Source organism: Mobula birostris, chromosome 27 (assembly GCF_030028105.1).
Source record: "Mobula birostris isolate sMobBir1 chromosome 27, sMobBir1.hap1, whole genome shotgun sequence".
Taxonomy (NCBI): domain Eukaryota; kingdom Metazoa; phylum Chordata; class Chondrichthyes; order Myliobatiformes; family Myliobatidae; genus Mobula; species Mobula birostris.
Window position 1 is genome coordinate 20,623,490 of NC_092396.1, and position 21,880 is coordinate 20,645,369.

At 41.5% G+C, this 21,880-nt stretch overlaps 1 protein-coding gene across 2 annotated transcripts; it reads left to right on the forward strand.

Moving 5' to 3' along the window:
• The first annotated feature begins 1,839 nt into the window (after positions 1-1,839).
• mad2l2 (mitotic arrest deficient 2 like 2) lies at positions 1,840-21,167 on the forward strand. Of its 2 annotated transcripts, none has more exons than XM_072244976.1 (9): positions 1,840-1,920; positions 2,858-2,909; positions 3,260-3,378; positions 3,911-3,982; positions 8,502-8,602; positions 11,777-11,871; positions 14,998-15,071; positions 20,060-20,152; positions 20,524-21,167. In XM_072244976.1, the coding sequence occupies exons 2-9, from the start codon at positions 2,870-2,872 to the stop codon at positions 20,563-20,565; spliced, it is 636 nt and encodes a 211-aa protein (XP_072101077.1). In that variant the 5' UTR covers positions 1,840-1,920; positions 2,858-2,869; the 3' UTR covers positions 20,566-21,167. The 2 variants fall into 2 exon arrangements, with proteins under 2 accessions (XP_072101077.1, XP_072101078.1); XM_072244977.1 differs by lacking the exon at positions 1,840-1,920 and adding an exon at positions 1,942-2,415.
• Positions 21,168-21,880: the final 713 nt, after the last annotated feature.

The window sequence follows — 21,880 nt, forward strand, 5'->3', positions numbered from 1 at the left end:
TGTTAATATATGGGTTTCTCCTTCCAGTTAAAAAATCCTTCCCCACCCCTCCTCTTCTATTTCCCACTCTGGCCTCTTACCTGTTCTCAGCGGCCTAACACCTCCGCCTGGGCCTCCTCCTCCTTCCCTTTCTCCTATGGTCCACTCTCCTCTTCTATCAGATTCATTCTTTGCCGATCCTTTATTTCTCCTTCCTACCCGGCTTCACCTGCCACCTTCTAACTCTCCTCCTTCCCCTTCCCCTCGCCTTTTTATTTTGACGTCTTCCCCCTTCCATTCCAGTCCTGAAGACGGGTCTCGGCGGAAACATCTCCATCGACGCTGCCTGACCTGCTGGGTTTCTCCAGCACTTTGCACGTGTTAGTGTAGATAGATACTTGACAGCTGACACAAACACTAAGGTCTGAAAGGGCCCGTTTTCATGTTGCTTGACTTTGTGAATAGGTGAAGTTTCTTTACACAGTTACTGGAGAAATAGCTGCTTCACCTCAATAGGTAGGTTGTTCAGGGAAAAGTTAGACGACCCTAACTGTCAAGAAGATAATGAACCGTTTATCGCAGAAATACTGAATTGAAGAGAAGAGACGGGGGTAGAGGGAAGCTGAAGGAAAGGCGTCTGTCGAATGGCTAAGCAACCATTTGAGAGACGCAATGCCCAAATAGCATATACACAGAAATTGCCCAGATTCAATGAAGTTGCCTTGAGGAGGTGACGAAAGCAGGGCGTACAATTGCAATGTTTTACATTATCACCTGCCTGGATCATTTTTTAAGTATTCCCTCCTCGAAATTACAAAGTTGAAAATGGATCTGACATGTGCTTACAATCCTTTGAGACTACTCCACCATTCAGCAAGGTTATGGATGATATTCTACCTCACCCAATCGTCCCATTACCATTCTAAAACCTTTATTCCTGTAGGACCTATTCATGCATTTTTATAACTGATCCATATTCCTCTCATGTAATTTCAAAGACTCCTTTTCAATTCAATAAAGTCAAAGAAAGATGCAGCAGAATAGCAGGCCCTTCGGCCAGCGGGCCAGCAACCACGCATTTGCACGAATCATTTGTTAATCATATGGTAATTCCTTTTATATTCTCTCCACGTTCTCATCAACTTTCCCAGGATCCTGCCGCTCACTTACACACTAGGGATAATCCACAGTGGTTTATATACCAATTTACCGGTGTTTATGGGAGGAAACCAGAGAACCCGGAGCAAACCCACGCTGTCACAGGGAGAATGTGCAAACTCGGAATGTGTGAACCTGGGTTTCTGTTCCAGTGAGGCAAAGGCTTCATAAACCACACCTCTGTCACTTAAAGCCTTTATCTCGAACCATTGATTTTTGACTTGCAAATTAGCAGAACTATCCCATTTACTTCATCAAGCCCCCTAGGAGCTTTACATTGTTACTAAACTTATCTTTCGCCCTTCTACTCTAAATTATATTGCAACCTTATCATAATTAGTCACAAAACACTGAAGATAAACCGAGATCAAACTGTTGGATGCCTTCTCTGTCTTTCGCTACAAATAAAGACATAAGTATTTGTAGCGTATCTCCACTTCCATTTATTTATCAACCTAACCTCAGCTGTAAAGACCCGCATTTACCTTCTCTGAATTTTTAATGCAAAATTAATTTTCACAATCTATTTTGGGACCTTGCTCGTTTTCTGTCATATTCGTCTCCTTTTTACCGGTGTTGGGCTTGACACGGTGGTAAACTCGTTGCCTCCTTCACTGCGTTCTAACCGCAGCAAAGGGCTCCGAACTTGTGGCTGAGCTCTGGTTGGCCGCCTCTCTGTGACGGAGGCTCAGGGGCGGGGCCATCTGATCGGAGGGGCACGCAAGCTGGTGACGTCACGACGCACGGTGTCAACTGAAGTGGCCGCAGGGCCGCTAGCCGGAGGTCAGTTTGGAGAGAGGGCGGTTGATGGTCATCGTCGTCTCGGCGTAGGAGGGGGGCTCGGGGCGGTGGTGCTCGGCGGGATTGGCGGCTCGCGGTCTAGCCCGGTCGTGCTCGGGTGCTCCCTCAGGTCGCGGCCTAGGCCACTGACAGGCGGGACCCGGGGGTGAAGGGGAGCTGGGAGCTGCAGGGCTGCGGATGGAGTCAGCACTGGGGTGTCGACTGTGAGCGGACACTTGGTGCTCGGAATGAGAAGGGGAAGGTGAAGAGCGAGCTCACTCCTTATCCAGTTCAGTGACCTGACTGCGATCTCCCTCCACCACGCCTAAACACATCAGGAGATAATTCCTTTGTTACTGAAGCTGCACATCACTGATCCTAACCGCATTGACACCACCGGACACTCTGTGATCACACCATCAGGAGTGGAATTCGAATAGCTTCTTCCGATGTCTCTTGAATGAAAATGTTTGCCAATATTCCAGAATCGAATATGATGTAATTTGCAATTAGTTTTCTCTCTTTTTCCTTTCTATAAATATTCATAACTGCTCCTTTAAAGTGCCTTGAGGATTTTCTACAGTGTAAATACATGCACATTTTGTTCCATATCTACTTCAGACTTTATTTCGTATAATTCTTTATTTTGTAGAATTGTTGAATTTTTTTTGTAACACCAACACACCACAGCAACTTTCTGATCCGTGTAAATGTATATGATAAATAAAGTTCGTCCTACGTAGTCCAAACTATACTTCTGTTAGAAATGGGACGCATAATTATTTATTTACTTTTTATTTATTTGTTTATTTTCTTTCTATATTATGTATTGCATTGAACTGCTGCTGCTAGGTTAACAAATTTCATGATAATAAACCTGATTCTGATTCTACTGGTTTTATTAAATCATGCTGTTCTGACCAATTGTAATATTCTCTAGGTATTTGTGAAGATGGCCACTCTCACACGACAAGATCTCAATTTTGGACAAGGTGCAGTTTTAAATATTTTAACCAAAGCAACTCGTACCGCTTTGCGTGAATCTTAGATGATAAACATTTTTTTTCTGGTCATTTGTTTGTATTTAATTCTATCCCTGCAAACAGGTAGTTTGCTGGGGAGATTGTTGGACAGTCATTGATCCTGATGACAGTTCATGAATTTTCAGATTGTGATAAGGAGCAGAAATCACTCCCAGCCCAAGGTGGTTAAATCCTTTAGTAGGATGTATTCTAAATTTTGTATGTTCCTGTTTCCATTGCCTGGCTTTCCAGGCTGCACACTATAAACTGCACTGGCACGATCTTACACCCAGTGAACTGCGGATCTTTTCTTTCTCCAGTGGTTGCAGACGTACTCTGTGAATTTCTGGAAGTGGCTATTCATTTGATTTTGTACGTCAGGGAGGTGTATCCAATTGGTATCTTTCAGAAGAGGAAGAAGTACAATGTACCTGTACAGGTAAGTAAGCAGAAACATTGCAAAGTGGATATCCTCATGTTTGCAAAGTGGATATTGTTCTGAGGTAGAGATTTGAAGTTTAGGCTACTTTGGAAACTGAACACATAATACGATGCTTTATAAAGCTGCAAATGTGTGGGAGCATCACTGCTTTCAGATCCCTCTTCAAATCATACACCAACCCGACTTGGAATCTTAGTGCTTCTGTTTTATTTAACCTCCGGATATAAATACTGGAATTCTCTCCCAAAACATGACAGTGGGAGTAAATTCAGGAGAATCACAGTGGCAATTCAAGAAAGTGGCTCCCAACATGTAAAGCCAGTTGGGAAAAAGACAATATATGTTGTCTTTGCCAGTTACACCAAATCCTGCTTAATAAAAATAGCAAATATTAAAACAAAAAATTGTAACTCTAGAGTTTAAGTTTTGTGTGAGCTACTCTTTTGGGGTTTTGTGCTTTTGAAGACTAGTAATGGCAATAAAGCTGAATGAAGCTTTATTTACCCTTTGAATGCTGTGCTTATTGTAGATGTCGTGTCACCCAGAGCTTAACCAATACATTCAGGATACTCTGCACTGTATCAAGCCTTTGATTGAGAAGGTGAGAGAAATACTACTTGTTTGCATTTGTCAGAATGTGGAACTGCTTGTATAAGCACTACCAGTTACTTTCTACTTTACATTATTACTACTCACGTGACTCTTAGAGGCCTGTTATTTTTGTCTCAGTGTATTTAAGATTCTACAGAAACTAACACTGTGACTAAGTGAGTGGAGACTAGGTGTTCTTTATTTACTGAGTGGCTCAGTCTCCTCACTTAGAAAATAATCATTTGGAAGGATGTTGTTGCAACAACATTGTAATGTGATGGATAACTGTAGCCCACTTAGTGAAGGGTTCTTCTATTACATTTCATCTGCCTGATTTTGATCTGTGAGCACTAATAACTTCACATATAGAATAGTACAGCACAGTAAAGGTCCTCTGGCCCACAATGTTGTGCTAACTTTTTTTTAAATCCATCTATCCATTCATCCAACCAACCATTTACTGTCTCTGAAATGCTCACCCACCAGGAGATCTATCACCTGACCAGGTTCTTTGCCTAGTCCTTGATCCAGTATGATCTCTGCTCTAGGTGGCCTGTCTGCGTATTATGCACTATGGCAAATCTAATTGATTTTACCTAAACCAGAAAAAGACCATAAGATATAGGAGCAGAATTAGGTCATTTGGCCCATCGAGTCTGTTCTGCGATTTCATCATGGCTGATCCAGTTTTCCTCTCAGCCCCAGTCTCCAGCCTTCTCCCCATATCCCTTCATGCCCTGAACAATAAAGAATTTATCAACCTCTGCCTCAAAAATACACAGAGACTCGGCCTCCACAACTGCCTGTGGCAAAGAATTCGCAGATTCACCACTCTCTGGCTAAAGAAATTACTACTCATCTCCGCTCTAAAAGGACTTCCCTCTATTTTGAGGCTGTGCGCTCTGGTCTTAGACTCTCCCACCATAGGAAACATCCCCTCCACATTCACTCTAACAAGGCCTTTCATCATTCGATAGGTTTTGCTGAGGACACTCCTCATTCTTCTGAATTCTCGTGAATACTGGCCCAAAGCCATCAAACGCTCTTCATATGTCAAGCTATTCAATCCTGGAATCTTTTTCTGAGCCTCTTTTGAACCCTTTTTCAGTACATCCTTTCTAAGATAAGGGGCCCAAAACTGCTCACAATACTCCAAGTGACGCCTCACCAGTGCTTTATAAAGTCTCAACCTTACATCCTTGCTTTTATGTTCCAGTCCTCTTGAAATCAGAATCAGAATCCTTTATTATCGCCAAGTATGTGGACACATACAGGGAATTTGAAGCAGGGAAAATGAATGCTAACATCCCACCCCGGACTCAACCTGAAAATTAACCTTTAGGGAATCCTACAGAAGAACTCCCAAATACCTTTGTGCCTCAGTTTTTTGTATTTTCTCTCCATCCTCTCATTTCTTCTACATGTCTTGACACCATATTCCATCTGCCATTTCTTTGCCCATCTCCTAATATGTCTAAGTTCTTCTGTAGCCTCTCTACTTCCTCAAAACTACCTGCCCCTCCACCTACCTTCATATCGTCTGCAAACTTTGCAACAAAGCCATCAATCCCATCATCCAAATCAATGACATATAACATAAAAAGAATTGATCCCAATATAGACCCTGTGGAACCACTAGTCACCAGTAGCCAACCAGAAAAGGCTCCCTTTATTCCCACTCTTTGCCTCTTGCCAATCGGCCAATGTTTTACCCATGCTAGAATATTTCCTGTAATATCATGGGCTTGGAGCTTGTTAATCAGCCTTCCGTGTGGCACCTTGATAAAGCCCTTCTGGTCCAGGTGACCTATCTACCTTCAGACCTTTCAGTTTCCCAAGAACCTTCTGTCTAGTTATGGTAACTTCACACACTTCATGACCCCTGACACCTGGAACTTCCACCATACTACTAGTGTCTTGCACAGTGAAGACTGATGCAAAATATTTATTCAGTTTGTTTGCCATTTTCTTGTCCTCTATTACTACCACTCCAGCGCTGATTCCCAGTGGTCGGATATTCACTCTTGCCTCTCTTTTATACTTCATGTATTTGAAGAAACTTTTGGTATCCTCTTTAGTAGTATTGGCTAGCTTACTTTTACTTTTACGTGCTTAATGACATTTTTAGTTGCCTTCTGTTGATTTTTAAATGTTTCCTAACCCTCCCACTATTTTTTGCTCTATTATATGAGCTCTCTTTGGCTTTTATATTGGCTTTGACTTCTCTTGTTAGCCATGGTTGTGACATCTTTCCTTTAGAATACTTCTTCCTCTTTGGGATGTATACAGTATATCCTGTGCCTTCTGAGTTGCTTTCAGAAATTCCTGCCATTGCTGCTCTGTCATCATCCCTGCCAGTGTACTTTTCCAATCAGTTCTGACCAACTCCTCTCTCATGCCTCTGTAATTCCCTTTACTCCATTGTAATACTGACACATCTGACTTTAGCTCTCATTCTCAGATTTCAGGGTGAATTCGATTATATGATCACTTACCCCTAAGTGTTCTTTTACCTTAAGCTCTCTAATCAATTCTGGTTCATTGTACATCACCCTATCCAGAATAGCTGATCCCCTAGTGGGCTCAACCATGAGCTGCTCTAAAAAGCCATATTGTAGGCACTCTAGAAGTTCACCCTCCTGGAATCCAGCACCAACCCAATTTTCCCAATCTACCTGCATATTGAAATCCCCCATGACTATTGTAACATTGCCCTTTTGCTGTGCATCTTCTATCTCCCATTGTAATTTATAGGCCACATCCTTACTACTGTTTGGGAGTCTGTATACAACTCCCATCAGGGTCTTTTTACCCTTGCAGTTCCTTAGCTCTATCCACTATGATTCAACACCTTCCAACCCTATGTCACCTCTTTCTGATGATTTCACTTTTTACCAACAGGGCAATGCCATACCCTCTGTCTTCCTGCCTGTCCTTTCAATACAACGTGTATTCTTGGATATTAAGCTCCCAGCTACAATGTTCTTTCAGCCATGATTCATTGATATCTACAACATTATCCCTGCCAATCTGCAACTGTGCTGCAAGTTCATCTGCCTTATTACATATACTGCGAGCATTCATATATAACACGTTCTTTCCTGTATTCATTCTTTTTGATTTTGTCTGCCGTTTACGTGGCAACTCATCCTGTTGACTGCAATTTCGCCCTATCAACAGCCTCTCCTCACTACACATTGCCTCTGTTTATAAACCAGCTACCTCATCTTCAGCACTATTATCCAGCTTTTCTATGATACTACTTGTATTGAAATATATGCAGCTCAGGACACTAGTTGCACCATGTTTAACCTTTTGAATCCTAACTTAGTCTGAGGTTTTATCAACATCTGCCTCCACAACCTCTCCACTAACTGTTCTGACACTCTGGTTCCCATTCCACTGAGCTCTAGTTTAAACCCCACAACGCAGCATTAACAAAACTTCCTGCTAAGATATTAGTCCCCCTCCAGTTCGGGTGCAAACTGTTCTTTCTGTACAGGTCCCACCTTCCCTGGAAGAGAGCCCAACATTCCAAAACCTTTTATGCCCTCCCTCCTACACCAACTCCTTTGCCACATATTAAACTGTATAATCTTCCTAGTTCTGGCCTCACTAGCACGTGGCACGGGTAGCAATCCTGAAATCACAATCCTGGAGGTCCTGCCCTTTAACTTAGCACCTAACTCCCAGAATTCCCTATGCAGAACCTTGTCACTGGTACTCCCCATGTCACTAGTACCTATATGGACCACGACTTCTGGTTGTTCACCCTCCCACTTAAGAATGCTGAGGACTTGATCTGAGATATCCCAGACCCTGGCACCCGGAAGGCAACATACCATTCGCGAATCTCGTTCTCACCCACAGAATCTCCTGTCCACTCCCCTAACTAACGAATCCCCTTTCATCACAGTGTGCCTCTTCCCCCCGAAGAAAAACTAATGTTTTGGAACGCCAGCTATCTCCAAGCACATCGTCTGAAATTTGGACATCCAATGCTCCTTTCTCATTCAAGTCCTAAGAGTTTTTTTCCTACTGCCATTTGGAAATAACTTTGTACGGAGAGCAAAAATTCTAGGAGATTCACCACTGGACATTTTACTTAGGGATAAGTAATTGGTGTAACTTGGCTAGCTCAGAACAATTATGTAAAAGGTCAATGCAAGTCGTTTTTTTTTCTGTTACCTATTCTGTTAACAGTACACTAGTGTATTTGCAGAAACTGTAATTTGAAAAAACTTATCACTCCTCTCCCCAATATTTTTTGATTTTTGTTTTAAATATTTGGATAATTTTAAACGCAAACAACAGGAATTCTGCAGATGCTGGAAATTCAAGCAACACACATAAAAGTTGCTGGTCCTGACGAAGGGTCTCGGCCTGAAACGGCGACTGCACCTCTTCCTAGAGATGCTGCCTGGCCTGCTGTGTTCACCAGCAACTTTTATGTGTGTTATTTGGATGATTGCTTGGTTGAGATAAGCATTTTATGTGTTGTGACCTGCTCCATTTTGTTTTGTCTTTAGAATGAGGTGGATCGGGTGGTGGTGGTGATCCTGGATAAAGAGCATCATCCTGTGGAGCGCTTTGTCTTTGAGATATCTCAACCTCCTCTGCTGTCTGTCAGGTGAAACATTTTCAGTATTCTGTATTCCTGTACTACTACTGCATGTGACTAAACTATTAATCTTAATCTGAAGCTCGTTACACTTAAGGAAGACAATTCTCCCCATATTCTGAATCTGTCTACATTACAAATAGAACATCCTGTGTAATTATTTGGTTAGAACATAATTAGGTTTCTACACATCGTAACCCTAACATGCTTTCTGCACAACCCAATCAAGAAATACAAAAGGATAAAACAATTAAATGAGAGTGAATTGGTGCAATTTCTCAGTGGTGAAACCAGAATATATTTTGATTGGCGATGTTTCGAAAGTCTTCTGGTACTGCTGCTTGTATTACAAGATCTGTGAAGAGTGGTGCAATGGATTTATTTCTATGTCTATGTTAGAATTGTTCTAGATTTTTCCCTGGCAAAATTTGATTTCTAAGGTACCTTTACTTCAACGTAAAATAATAGTTTCCCGTAAGAATATCTTGTGATTCTTGGGCAACATGTCTAAAGTAGCTTAATTTGGGTCAGAAGGTGTATTGTGTGGAAGAAATGGAATGGTGTGCTGTTTCTTCGTGCTACTTGAGGTTTGTAAACTAGTGAGCTGTTGTGCCGAGGGCTGATGTACTTTAGCGCACTAGTTTCTGCTAGTGAGCTCTGACGGTGGACTGACAGTCACAGAAGTCTGCAGTGCAACAGGTGGTGATTTTGAACACTGCTTCTGCCAGCTCTTCGAAACGGCTGCTTAGTTGGTCCCTCGCCCTTGCTTTCCTCCACACACCCCTCATAACCTTGTAAACTCATCCTCTATGAATACATCCAGAGTGGCTAAGGGACCTGACTTCCACTTTTCCACAGGTCTTGGCTACCTTCTGTGCAGAAATTTCTCCATGTTCCTTCTTATTATTTTGTCAGTCTATAAACTCTTGTGATTGCTTTATACAGCTGCAACCACATGAACCTTTCATGTATTCTGTCTGAGGCAAACTCTTTTTTCCATTAGTATGCAGGCAAAATTGCACCTGTGAGTTGTTGCATTGGGAACAAATGCACTAGTGAACTGTGGGACTGACTATCAACTACTGTGGGTTTATTGTCTGACTTTCCTTATTTTGTAGCTTAAATAACAATTGAATAAAATGGATCTGAATTTCTGAAGTGAGAAATAGAAGTAACTGGAAACTGAATTGGTGCAAATGACCAATAGAAGTAAGAACAAGTGCTGACACAGATGTTTGCCCCAAAACATTGTCAGTTTATTCCCCCCACCCCACAACTCTGCCAACCACCAGATGCTGCTCAGCTGGCTGCATTCCTCCAGCAGACTGTTTATTGCTCCAGATTCCAGCATCGATAGTCTCTTGTGTCTCTATGGATAAGAAAAGGCCATTCAGCTCCTTGGATGTACTCCACCATTCAGTAGAATCATGGCTGATTGATTACTAAGATGTAATAGCACGTTTGGAAAATCAACCAGATGAAGCAAGGACAGCATGGCTTCATGAAGGAGCTATTGTGTCTGACATATTAAAGTTCTTTAGAAGAAGTCTCAACCAAAATTAGAGGGGAAGCAATACATGTACCTGGAAGTCCAGAGGACATTTGACAAGATGCTTGGTGAAATATTTATGTCACAACTTGAGAGCCCACCGTATTGGAGGTAATATTGGCATGGATAAAGGATTAGGTAACAGCAAGTAGAGATGGGGGAGTTATTGAAGGTGGCAAACGTATGAAGTTTATAGGTAGGCTGGGAGAGTAAGGAAAAAAGGTTGGCAAATGGAACATAATGTGGGAAAATGTGAACATTGGTTCTGGAAGGAAGAACAAAAGATTTCTAAGAGAGAAAAAAAGTTGCCCAAATCCGCAGCATGAAGTACCGAAAGCTGGCACACGAATGCAGCTGGTATTAAGGAAAACTGGTGGAATATAGTCTGGGGATGTTTCCTGTCATGGAAGAGACTGAAGCCAGAGGGCATGATCTCAGAAAAGGAGTGGAGGGTGAGAGATAACTGGTAAACTATTCCAGTATACTCAATATAAGTTTCTTAATTCATGAGTCTATGCAAGTCCTTGGTTCAGGGGACTTATTTAGGTAAGAATAATAAATGCAGTTATTAACAGTGCTGTTAGAATTCCTTGAATGGATATATATATATATAAAAGGCTTGAAAATGCAATCAAGTTTCACAACTGAGAAGCGACAAAATGCTCAAAGTTCAAAGCAAATTTATTACCAAGGTTTGTTCATGTTGCTATGTATTAATCTGAGATCCATTTTCTTTTGGGCATTCACATTACCTTCAAAGAAACAATAGAATCATTGAAGACAATCTGCAAAGAAAGATGGGCAAACAACCAATGTGTAAAAAACAACAGACTGCAAATACAAAAAGAAAAGCAAATAATAAAAATAAATAAGTGATACATATTTTTTAGAACATGATTTGCACAGTCCTTGAAAATGAGTCCACAGGTTGTGGAATTAGTGCTGAGGTGATTGGAGTTAACTATTCTGGTTCAGGAGCCTGATGGTTGAAGGGCAGTAACTGTTCCTGAACCTGGTGTTGTGGGACCCGAGGCTCTTGAAACTCCTTCCTTTTGGCAGCAGCAAGAAGAGAGCATGTCCTGGATGATGGGGATCCGTGATAATGGATGGTGCTTTCTTGTGGCAGTGCTCCTTGTAGATGTGTTCAGTGGTGGGGAGGGCTTTTCCTGTGATGAACTGGGCTGTATCCACCACTTCTGTAGGCCCTTCCATTCATAGGCTTTGGTGTTTCCATACCAGGCTGAGCATAACTCCTGTGTGGCTAGATAACTCAGTATTTCATTTTTCATTGCATTTAATGGGCCATGTGTTACTGGTTGTGGCTGATTGTTTTGCTCATGGATAAGCACATCTTTGACCACATTTCTAGGATGGGCTAAGAGATTTAGGAGAAGGTATAGGAGAAGAATTAGTCCATTTGGCCCATCAAGTCTGTTCTACATCATGGTTGATCAATTTCCCTCACAGCCCCCATCTGCTACTTTCTCCCTATATCCATTCATGCCCTGATAAATCAAGAACCTAAAGCCTGTGCCATTAGAGGAAGTGGTTAAAAGGGAAAATACAGAATTTGAAAGATACTTACGTTGCACAATTGGATTTTTCCGTGACTTGATCTTTTTTCTGTTTTGTAGCTCTGACTCATTGCTGTCCCGTGTTGAGCAGCTCCTTCGAGCTTCAATTCTGAAGATCAGTGTCTGTGATGCAATTCTGGACACTAACCCTCCAGGTAGACATTTGATTGTAGTGCTTTTGTTGTACATTCACTGTTATAGCAAGCTAAGATGACAGAGAATCTGACTGGATTGAATCTAATGTTGGGAGTGAGATCGTTTCTTCTCTAATAGGGAATTTATTTTTTCCCCTTTCTCTCCTGAAGGCATTTAATTTTCTTGGGTTTGGTTTCCTGGGTTTCCATTACTTTCCAGAATCTGTAATTAGAATTGAAACCAAGAGATATGTGTGTGTTAGCTAAACTGTTTGGCTAGTTATTTTCTTGATATAAATTCCCTGAAGTTCCTTCTGACTACGGCACCTAGAGGCCTGCTAATGGTCAAGAAATAACAAAATGATAAACGATAGACCTGTTAGTCCGATAGCACTTGCTGTGAAAATACTGAAATTAGGAAATTGGTTACAGATAATTGGAAATTTGTAGACAGAGATGACATGCTTTTGTTAAGAGTATCTATTTAACAAATCTAATTTGAGACCGTTGTGTCTAGATAACAGTATTTGATTTCCTTGTATTTAATGGGCCATGGCTGTGGCTAATTGTTTTGCTCATGGATAACTGCATCTTTGACCTCATTTCTTGGATGGGCTAAGTGACTTAGACTACAAGATATAAGAGCAGAGTTAGGCCATTTGGCCCATTTAATCTGCTCCAGTATTTCATAATGGCTGGTCTATTTCCCTCTCAGCCCCAATCTCCTGCCTTCTCTCCGTTTCTCTTCATGCCCTGACTGATCAAGAATCTATCAACCTGTGCCTCAAATATACCCAATGACTTGGCCTCCACAGCCACCCGTGGTAATGAATTCCACAGATTCGCCACTCTCTGCTTAAAGAAATTTCTCCTCATTTCCGTTCTAAACGGACGCCCCTCTATTCTGAGGGCCCTGTCCTCTGGTCTTCGACTCCGCTACCGTAGGAAATATTCTCTCCACATCCACTCTGTCAAGGCCTTTCACTATTCGATATGTTTCAATGAGATCTCTTCCCCCACCCCACCCCCCAAATTCTTCTGAATTCCAGTGAGTACAGGCCCAGAGCCATCAAATGCTCTTCATATGACTTGTACCAGTGAATCCATTTCTTGCTTCTGTTACTGGACTCTGAATGGAGCTCAGTGGTGGAACGCAGACATGATGGGAAAACTTTAAAAAAAAACTGCAAACTGCTGGAAATCTGAAATGAAAACAAAACGCTGGAAAAATTCAGCAGGCTAGGAAAGAGGAAGAGGTAATGTTTCGGATTTAGGACTGTTCATTAGAACTGATGAGGATTTGGGAAACCCATCTCTGCAATTATGTGGCAGCAAGACTGGTATAAAGTCAGAGGTCAGGATTTCCAACTTGAAAGTGAGGGAGGAAGAATATTTAAAATTTTATTTTCTTATTTTACTTTGTTTAAATGTTTTTATTTATTATGTCTGGAATGTATTTTAATTACTTTTAAAATTTAAAACTTTTCGTAATTGTGGTATTTTAATAGTCTCTGAACATCAGATGTATTGAAACTCCTACAGAGCTTTACAGTCTTTGAGAGGAGCTGAGGCTCTGCCATCTACCTGCTGTAAAAATCCGCTGGAGTTTGAGGGCAAGGCCTCGGGTATTGGCTTACCTTCTCTTTGCCAGACCATTCTGGGAGTAGTGAATCCTTGTAAGCTTGGAATAGGTGTGGGGAAGAGTATGACTGGTGTATGGTTGAATTCAGTGCAATGTGGAAGTTGTTAACACAAAATAAGGGCAAACTAGTTTTGGAGCAATAGAGGACTGGTAAGGGATGATATAGAGGAGGAATAAATGGGTGATTTTCAAGATGTAAACAGTCTGTCAGGGTTCTGCAAGAATGTACTCTGGGATTTTGGTTATTTACAATACATTTTATGATGTAGATGAAAGAATAATGTATTAGTTTAAATATGTATGGGAAAGTAAACTGTGAAGCAGATACAGCTTTAAGGATGGGTTAAGTGAACAGGAGAAGGTGGTGTTGCAAATTATGATGTTCATCATTTGATAGGCAGACCAGAAATCCAGTGGCCCATTGAGTGCTGATCTGTTTTAATGTTGTTGGTCTGGGGAGAAAATTACTGAAATACTGGAGGACGGGGAATACAGAAGAAATCATCAAAACTTACCAGCTTGCTGAATGCAGCTGTGGTGTTTGCATTCACTCAGCCAGTGAAAGTGGAGTTCAGCGTATGAGAACATACAGTAATAATCCCATTTAACCTATTGAGTTAGCACATTTGTTCCCAGGAATACATCCTGAGTAATAAGATACTAGTTTAAATGTTAGTGTTCAGTTGGTTTGATGGAGCAGTTGGTTTGGTGTGTGAAACACCTAGGCCCATCAAGTAGTTGGGAAGGCAACAGCAAGTTCACTTTTGAGAGGTGTTTGTCTACGTATGGGGATGTCTTTCTGCAATGACTACTGTGAGACTTCATTTGGAGCACTATCTGCATTTTCGTTTCTGTACAAAATTATACCTGGAAATGATACATTTGGATTCACTGAGTTGATCTCTGGGACGTGAAGATTGTCATTTAAGGATTGATAGAGTAACTTTTATCCATTGGAGTCCTGAATTATAGAGATGATCTCATTGTAACACAAAGGATCTGAGTGGAATTGGCAGGTACGTGGCAAAAAGCTGGGTTTTTTTGGCACGTAGCTGACAATCTCTCTCAGATCCTTTGGAGTGCCAAGAACTAAGAATCATAGCTTCAGGATAAAGGTTCACTATTTAGTTCTGAGAAGAGGAAGTCTTCACTCAGGGGGTTGTAAATCTTGGCAGTTTATATCAGTGGAAAACGGTTGTTCAGTTGAGTGCAATCAAGACAGATTTTAAAATATTTTTAGTTGAGAGGTTTTTTTTAAAAAAGCAAATGATTGGGCAGGAGAGAGCACCAGTGCTGCTTTTTGGATTATTGATTTTGATTTTTTATTCGTAACTTTTGCTGCTGTTCCAGAAGTTTGAGAGATTTAACGGGCCAGCAATTGAGCCTGGTATGTTCCAGGGCGTCTGACTCAATGCCAGGATTAATAAGTCATGCTAACGGGGGAGTATGAGAGTTTCAAGAGCTGTGTTGTAGTGCTGGATCTGAATAGTGCTGTTTATTTCTAGGCTGTACCTTTACTGTGCTGGTTCATACAAGAGATGTTGCCACTCGGAACATGGAGAAGATTCAGGTGATAAAGGTGAACAATCTTTTTAGGTAGACTTTACAATGGTTTGCGTGCTTAGCATGACATTTATTGATACTTGTATGCAGTTACTCTTGCATATATACTCAATGGGGGAGAGATTTTCCAAACGGCACTGAGTACTTAGAATTCAGACTTTGCTCTCTCTGCTTAGACTATCTATGTCCATTTTCTTCTCTTAGTGATTGCTCTCTCCTCTTTTAAAAAAAAATACAGCTCTTGTTCCCACCTAAAACTTCATTCTGGTAGAAAGAATAGAAAATACTCAACAACAACAAAAAACAATTTTAGTAACTGAAAATGTTGATCATGTCTGATTTTATATACGTGCAGGTATTGCAACCATATCTAGTGATTGGAGATGCGCCAACAAATGGTTATCTCTAACGCCCTCAACCCCCTTAGCATCTCAAATCACTTCTGTCTTGGCCAAAGTCAGAAATCAACAATGTCACTTGTGACCCTTAACTCATGACCTATTGTTCCAGTCTCACCCAATCCCAGTGGAAAAAGCCTGCTTACATTCACCCTTGCTGTACCCCCCTTAATTTTGTTTACCTCTATCAAATCTTCCCTCATTCTCCTACACTCTAGGGAATAAAGTCCAAAGCCCTATAATTCAGGTCCAAAGATCCTGGCAACATCCTTGCAAACGTTTTCTGCACTCTTACAATCTTATTGATATTTTTCTTGCACGTAGGTGACTAGAACTGCACTCAGTACTCCAAATTAGGCCTTACCAACGTCTTATATGTACAACTTCAACTTAACATCCTAACTCCTGTACTCAATACTCTGATTTATGAAGGCCATTGTGCCTTAAGTTCTTTTTACAACCCTATCTGGATGTGATTCCTTGATCTGGGAATACAAATCAAGGAATTATGGTTCTGTATTCCCAGATCCCTCTGTTCTACTGCACTTCTCAGTGCTCTAACACTCAGAGTTTAAGTCCTACCCTGGTTTGTCCTCCCAAAGTGCAACACCTCACAGTTGTCCGCATTAAATTTCATCTGCCATTTTTCAGCCCATTTTTCCAGCTGCTCCAGGTCCTGCTACAAGCTTTGATAGCCTTCCTCACTGATCATTACACCTTGGTCTTGGTGCCATCTGCAGATTTGCTGATCCAGTTAATCACATTATCATCCAGATCAATGATAAATAGATGACAATCATCAATGGACCCAGCACTGCTCCCTGTGACACACCATTAGCCACAAGCCTCCAGTCAGAGAGGCAACCATTTACTACCACTGGCTTCCTCCATGAAGTCACTGTCTAGTCCAATTTACTACCTCATCTTGAATGCCGAGTGAACCTTCTTGACCAACCTTCCATTTAGTTGTCAAATGCCCTGCTAAAGTCCATGTAGACAACATCCACTGCCTTGCCTTCATCAATTTTCCTGATAACCCCCTCGAAAAACTCTATAAGATTGGTTAGATATGGCCTACCGTGCACAAAACCATGTTGACCATCCCTAATCAGTCTCTGTCTATCCAAATACTAATATATCCAGTCCCTTAGAATACCTTCCGATAACTTGCCCACTACTGATGTTAGGCTCACTGATTTATAATTTCTAACTTATTCTTAGAGACTTTCTTAAATAATAGAACAACATTAGCTATCCTTCACTCTGCTGGCACCCCACCTGTTGCTAAGGACGTTTTAAAAATCTGCTAGGGACTCTGGAATTTCTGTTCTGGCCTCCCAAAAGGTTGGAGGGAACAGCTTGTCAGGATTTAGGAGATTTATCTACCCTAATTTCCCTCAAAACAGCATCCTCTCTAATCTGTGTAGAGTTCACGACGTCCATGCTGTCCATAGACTGCATGTCCATCTCCTGAGTAAACACAGATGCAAAATATCCAATTAAGAGCTCCCCGTCTCTCTCAGTTCCATGCATGGATGAGTACTCTGATCTTCAAGAGAACCAATTTTGTCCAGTGCTATCCTTTTGCTCTTAATATATCTTGGGATTCTTCTTCACCTTGTCTGCTAGAGCAACCTCATGCCGCCTTTTTGCCCTCCTGATTTCCTTCCTAAGTGTTCTCTTATACTTCTCAAGTACCTCATTTGTTTCTTCCTGCCTGTACCTGCTATGCAACTCCTTAATATCTCTCAAAAACCAAGGTTCATTAAACCTGTTATCGTTGCGGTTTATTCTGACAGGAACATACAAAATCTGTACTGTCAAAATTTCACCTTTGATGGCCTCCCACTTACGAAGCACACTTTTGGCAGAAAACAATGTGTCTCAATCTACTCTTGCCAGTTCCTTTCTGATACCATCAAAATTGGCCTTTCTCCAATTTAGAATATCAACCTGAGGACCAGACCTATCCTTCTCTATAATTATTTTGAAAGTAATGGCATGATCACTCGATGCAAGGTGTTCCCATTCACGAATCTCCGTCAGCTACCCTGTCTCATTCCCTAATAGGAGATACAGTTTCTCACACTCTCTAGTTGGGACTTCTATGTATTGATTAATGAAACTTTCTTGAATACATTTGACAAGCTCTATCCCATCTAGCCCTTTTAGAATATGAGAGTCCCAGTCAATATGTGGAAAGTTAAAATCACCCTCCACAACCGTGTGTTTGTTGCAACAATCTGCAGTCTCTCTACAAATTTTCTCCTAAATCCCACTAATTCTAGGGTGGTTTATAATAGAAGCCCGTTAATGTGGTCATCCCTTTCATATTCCGTAGTTCCATCCATATAGCCGCAATAGACAAGCTTTTCAGTTTGTTCTGCCTGAGCACTGCCTTGACACTTGCTCTGACTACTAATACCACCCCTCCATCATGTCTAAAACAATGGAACTCTGGAACATTAAGCTATCAGAACTGCCCCTCCTGTAACCAAGTCTCACTAATGGCTACAATGTCATAATTCCACGTGCTGATCTGTGCCCAAAGCTCATCCTGCCTTCCTACAATACTTCTTGCATGAAGTATACATAATTCAGAACATTAGTCCCACTATGCTCAACATTTTGGTTCCTGATTTTGTAGATGGACTTAACAACATAGTTCCCTACAACGGCTCCACTAACTGCTCTGTTAATCTGGTTCCCACATCCTTGCAACTCCAGTTTAAACCTTCCTCTGCAGCACTAGCAAACCATTCTCACCAGGATATTAATCCCCCTCCAATTCAGGTGCAAACCGTCCCATCTGTACAGGTCCCAGCTTCCCTAGGAGAGAGCCCAATGATCCTAAAATCTGATGCCATCCCTCCTGTACCATCTCCTCAGCCATGTGCTAAACCATATTATGTTCCTACTTTTGGCTTCCCACATATCAGTGAGTAATCCTGAGAACACAACCCTGGAGGTCCTGTCCGTAGCACCTAGGTCCTTGAACTCACTTTGCAGAACCTCCTCACCTTTCTACCCATTGCATTGGTACCAATGTTGACCACAGACAATAGGTGCAGGAGTAGGCCATTCAGTCCTTCGAGCCAGCACCATCATTCACTGTGATCATGGCTGATCACCCACAATTAGTACCCTTTTCCTGCCTTCTCCCCATATCCCTTCATTCCGCTATCTTTAAGAGCTCTATCTAACTCTTTTTTGAAAGAATCCAGAGAATTGGCCTCCACTGTCTTCTGAGGCAGAGCATTCCACAGAATCACAACCCTCTGTGTGAAAAAGTTTTTCCTCAACTCCGTTCTAAATTGTCTACCCCTTATTTTTAAACTGTGGCCTCTGGTTCTGGACTCCCCCAACATCGGGAACGTTTCCTGCCTCTAGCGTGTCCAATCCCTTAATAATCTTATATGTTTCAATCAGATCCCCTCTCATCCTTCTAAATTCTAGTGTATACAACCCCATTCGCTCCAATCTTTCAACATATGACAGTCCCACCATCCTGGGAATTAACCTCGTGAACCTACGCTGCTCTCCCTTAATAGCTAGAATGTCCTTCCTCAAATTTGGAGACCAAAACTGCACACAATACAGCCTCTGGTTACTCCCTCTTCCACTTAACAATGCAGTCAACTCAATCTGAGATGTCTCTGACTCTGGCACTTGGGAGGTAATGTACCCAATAGGAATCTTGTTCTTGTCCACAGAACCTGCTTTCTTTTTCCCCTAACCATTGAAACCCCTCTCGGTACAGCTCACCTCTTCTCCCCTCTTCCCTTCTGAAACACAGAGCCGTACTCATTGCCAGAGACCTGACTGCTGCTGTGGCTTTCCTCTGCTAGGTCATTCCCCCCCCCCCCCAACTGTATCCAAAGTGGTATATGTGTTAATGAGAGGAACAGTCACAGGGATATGCTGAACATCATGCCCATATCTACTAATTCCACTTTCCTGCATATACTCTGTACCTGGCTCATTGAAGTATCTGTCCAAATTCCTCTTAAATAGCGTTACTGACCCTGCCTCCTCTACCAGCTCATTGCAGATACTAGTTACACTTTATATGAAAGATTTACTGCTCAGATCCACTTTAAGCCTTCTTTTCACCTTGTACCTATGCCCTTTAGTTTTAAACACCTCTTCCATGGGAAACCAACATTGATTATCTACCTGATCTATATCACTCATAATTTTATGAATTTCTTGCATGTCTCCAGGATTCCTTCATTTCAGAGTAGACAGACCCAGCCTATCTGATCTCTCCTTGTAAGTCAAACCCACCAATCCAGGCAGCATCCTTCTGAGTCTTGTCTGCATCCTTTCCGGCTTAATCACGTACTTATAACCTGGCAACCAGAACCGCACACAGCACTCCAACTGTGGCCGAACCAAAGTTTTGTACAATGGGAATTTGGTGTTTCCAACTACTATACTTAGTGCCTTGGCTAATGAAGGCAAATATGCCATATGCTGCCTTCAGACTGGAGCAATTCAAGGTGGCTGGCCGCCTTCTGGCAAGTAGAGGATAGCCATTTTGCAGTAAACGGAAAATAAGAGTGTTGTCACTTGCTGCCTTACTGATCTGTTTAATTCCAATCAGGATTTCCCATGGATTCATGCAGATGAACAAGAAGTGAATATGCGAGAACCTAGGCTAATTCCGCTGAAAACCATGACTTCAGATATCTTAAAGGTAACACATTTTGGCACAAAATATCTTGTGTTGCATTTGTGGTTGATTTGATAGTAGTTTCTGTGCACTTAAAGGACTAAGTTCTTCAAAGCTTAATGAAAAATTATCCGAACCTGTTGCAGAATATATATACCATTAGTAGAAAATTCCATAGTTGGGATAATCTATTTGGTTTTATAACTATCTGAACCCATTGGCTAAATATGTGAAGTTGTAGAGTTAAGAGTGATTCATTGTGAATGCTGCATCATGGTTTTCATTTTAAGAAAATTACATGATTCCTGACTGCTTTAGTCTGCTTTTTGCATGGTACTGTTTATATTCACAGCAGTGCAGACACATGATTCATGTGCCTTTTGTTTCGTTTATAGATGCAATTATATGTTGAAGAGAGAGCTCAGAAAATATTTTGACTCCATGGCTGCAATACCAAGTGGAACATAAGTTCTAAGGCACTGGGTGTACTTCGTCACTGAAATTTGTTGCACACAGAAGAAAACGTGTGAAACGTGAAACCTAATATGGAATCATATCCTGAAATGGAATTTGTGGATGGGTTTTAACACTTTTGTATTGTGATGATAGCTTGTAGTTTGACTATGTGCATGTGTTGTGCTGACTGCATTAAGTGTGAAGTGAACTTGGCTACAAATTAAAAGGCTGAGTCAGGGTTAGAAAATAACTGATTGCACATTTCAAGATATGGTCAGTAGACTATCCAAGAATGGTGTACGTCAATGTAATGATACCATACAAATGTATAAGCTACAATTTAGAAACTACAGTGCTGACATCTGTCAGCTTCTTTGAAGAATTACTCATCTGTAAGAAGTCTATCTTTCAAGGGGAGAGAGCAGGACCTTGAAGGAGAGCAGTTTTATTCTATTAGGGAGTGAACCTAGTACAAGAATTTTTTTTATGAAAATCTAAATGTGAGGCAGGTGTGTTTGTTTTTTAACTTTAAAATAACAAATGAGAAACGGAAATAAATAAAATTATCACTTTTTAATCTTGCCGTACAGAATGGTTGACATTATTATCTGCACATATACATGCTGTTAATGTTTTTAAGGAAAAATTGCTCTTAGACCTGACCACTTAGGAATTGTTTCAATTGTTCCACTCTGAGGCACAACAGTTTTTCTCAACCCATTGGTTTCTGTCTGAAAGTTCATTTTTATTCATACCCTTTCATCACCCAAGAAGGCAGAGGAGAATGACAGAGCTAAGATCCTCTGGGACTTCCAAATACAGACTGAAAAGGAGGTACTGGCAAACCAACCGGACATAGTAATAGTGGACAAGGAACAGAAGAAAGCAATGTTAATCAATGTGGCAATCCCGAATGACACAATTCTATCTCCCTTACCATAGCATTGGAGAGGGTTAGGAACAGACAGGTTAGGAAAGCAGTTAATTGGAGTAAGGGGAAATACGAGGCCTACAGGGACGAGGTCCAGCACCTGGCCGTGTGGTGTGCTGACAACAACCTGGCCCTTAACACCCAGAAGATCAAGGACCAAGGAGATCATTGTGGATTTCAGGCATGCTAGGAGCCACACTCACATCCCCATCTATATCAACGGAGCTGTAGTGGAGCATGTATCAAGCTTCAAATTCCTTGGTGTCCACATTTCTGAGGATCACACCTGGTCCCTGAACTCCTCCATCCTGGTCAAAAAGGCACTACTGCGCCTTTATTTCCTGTGGAGCATCAAGAAAGCTCAC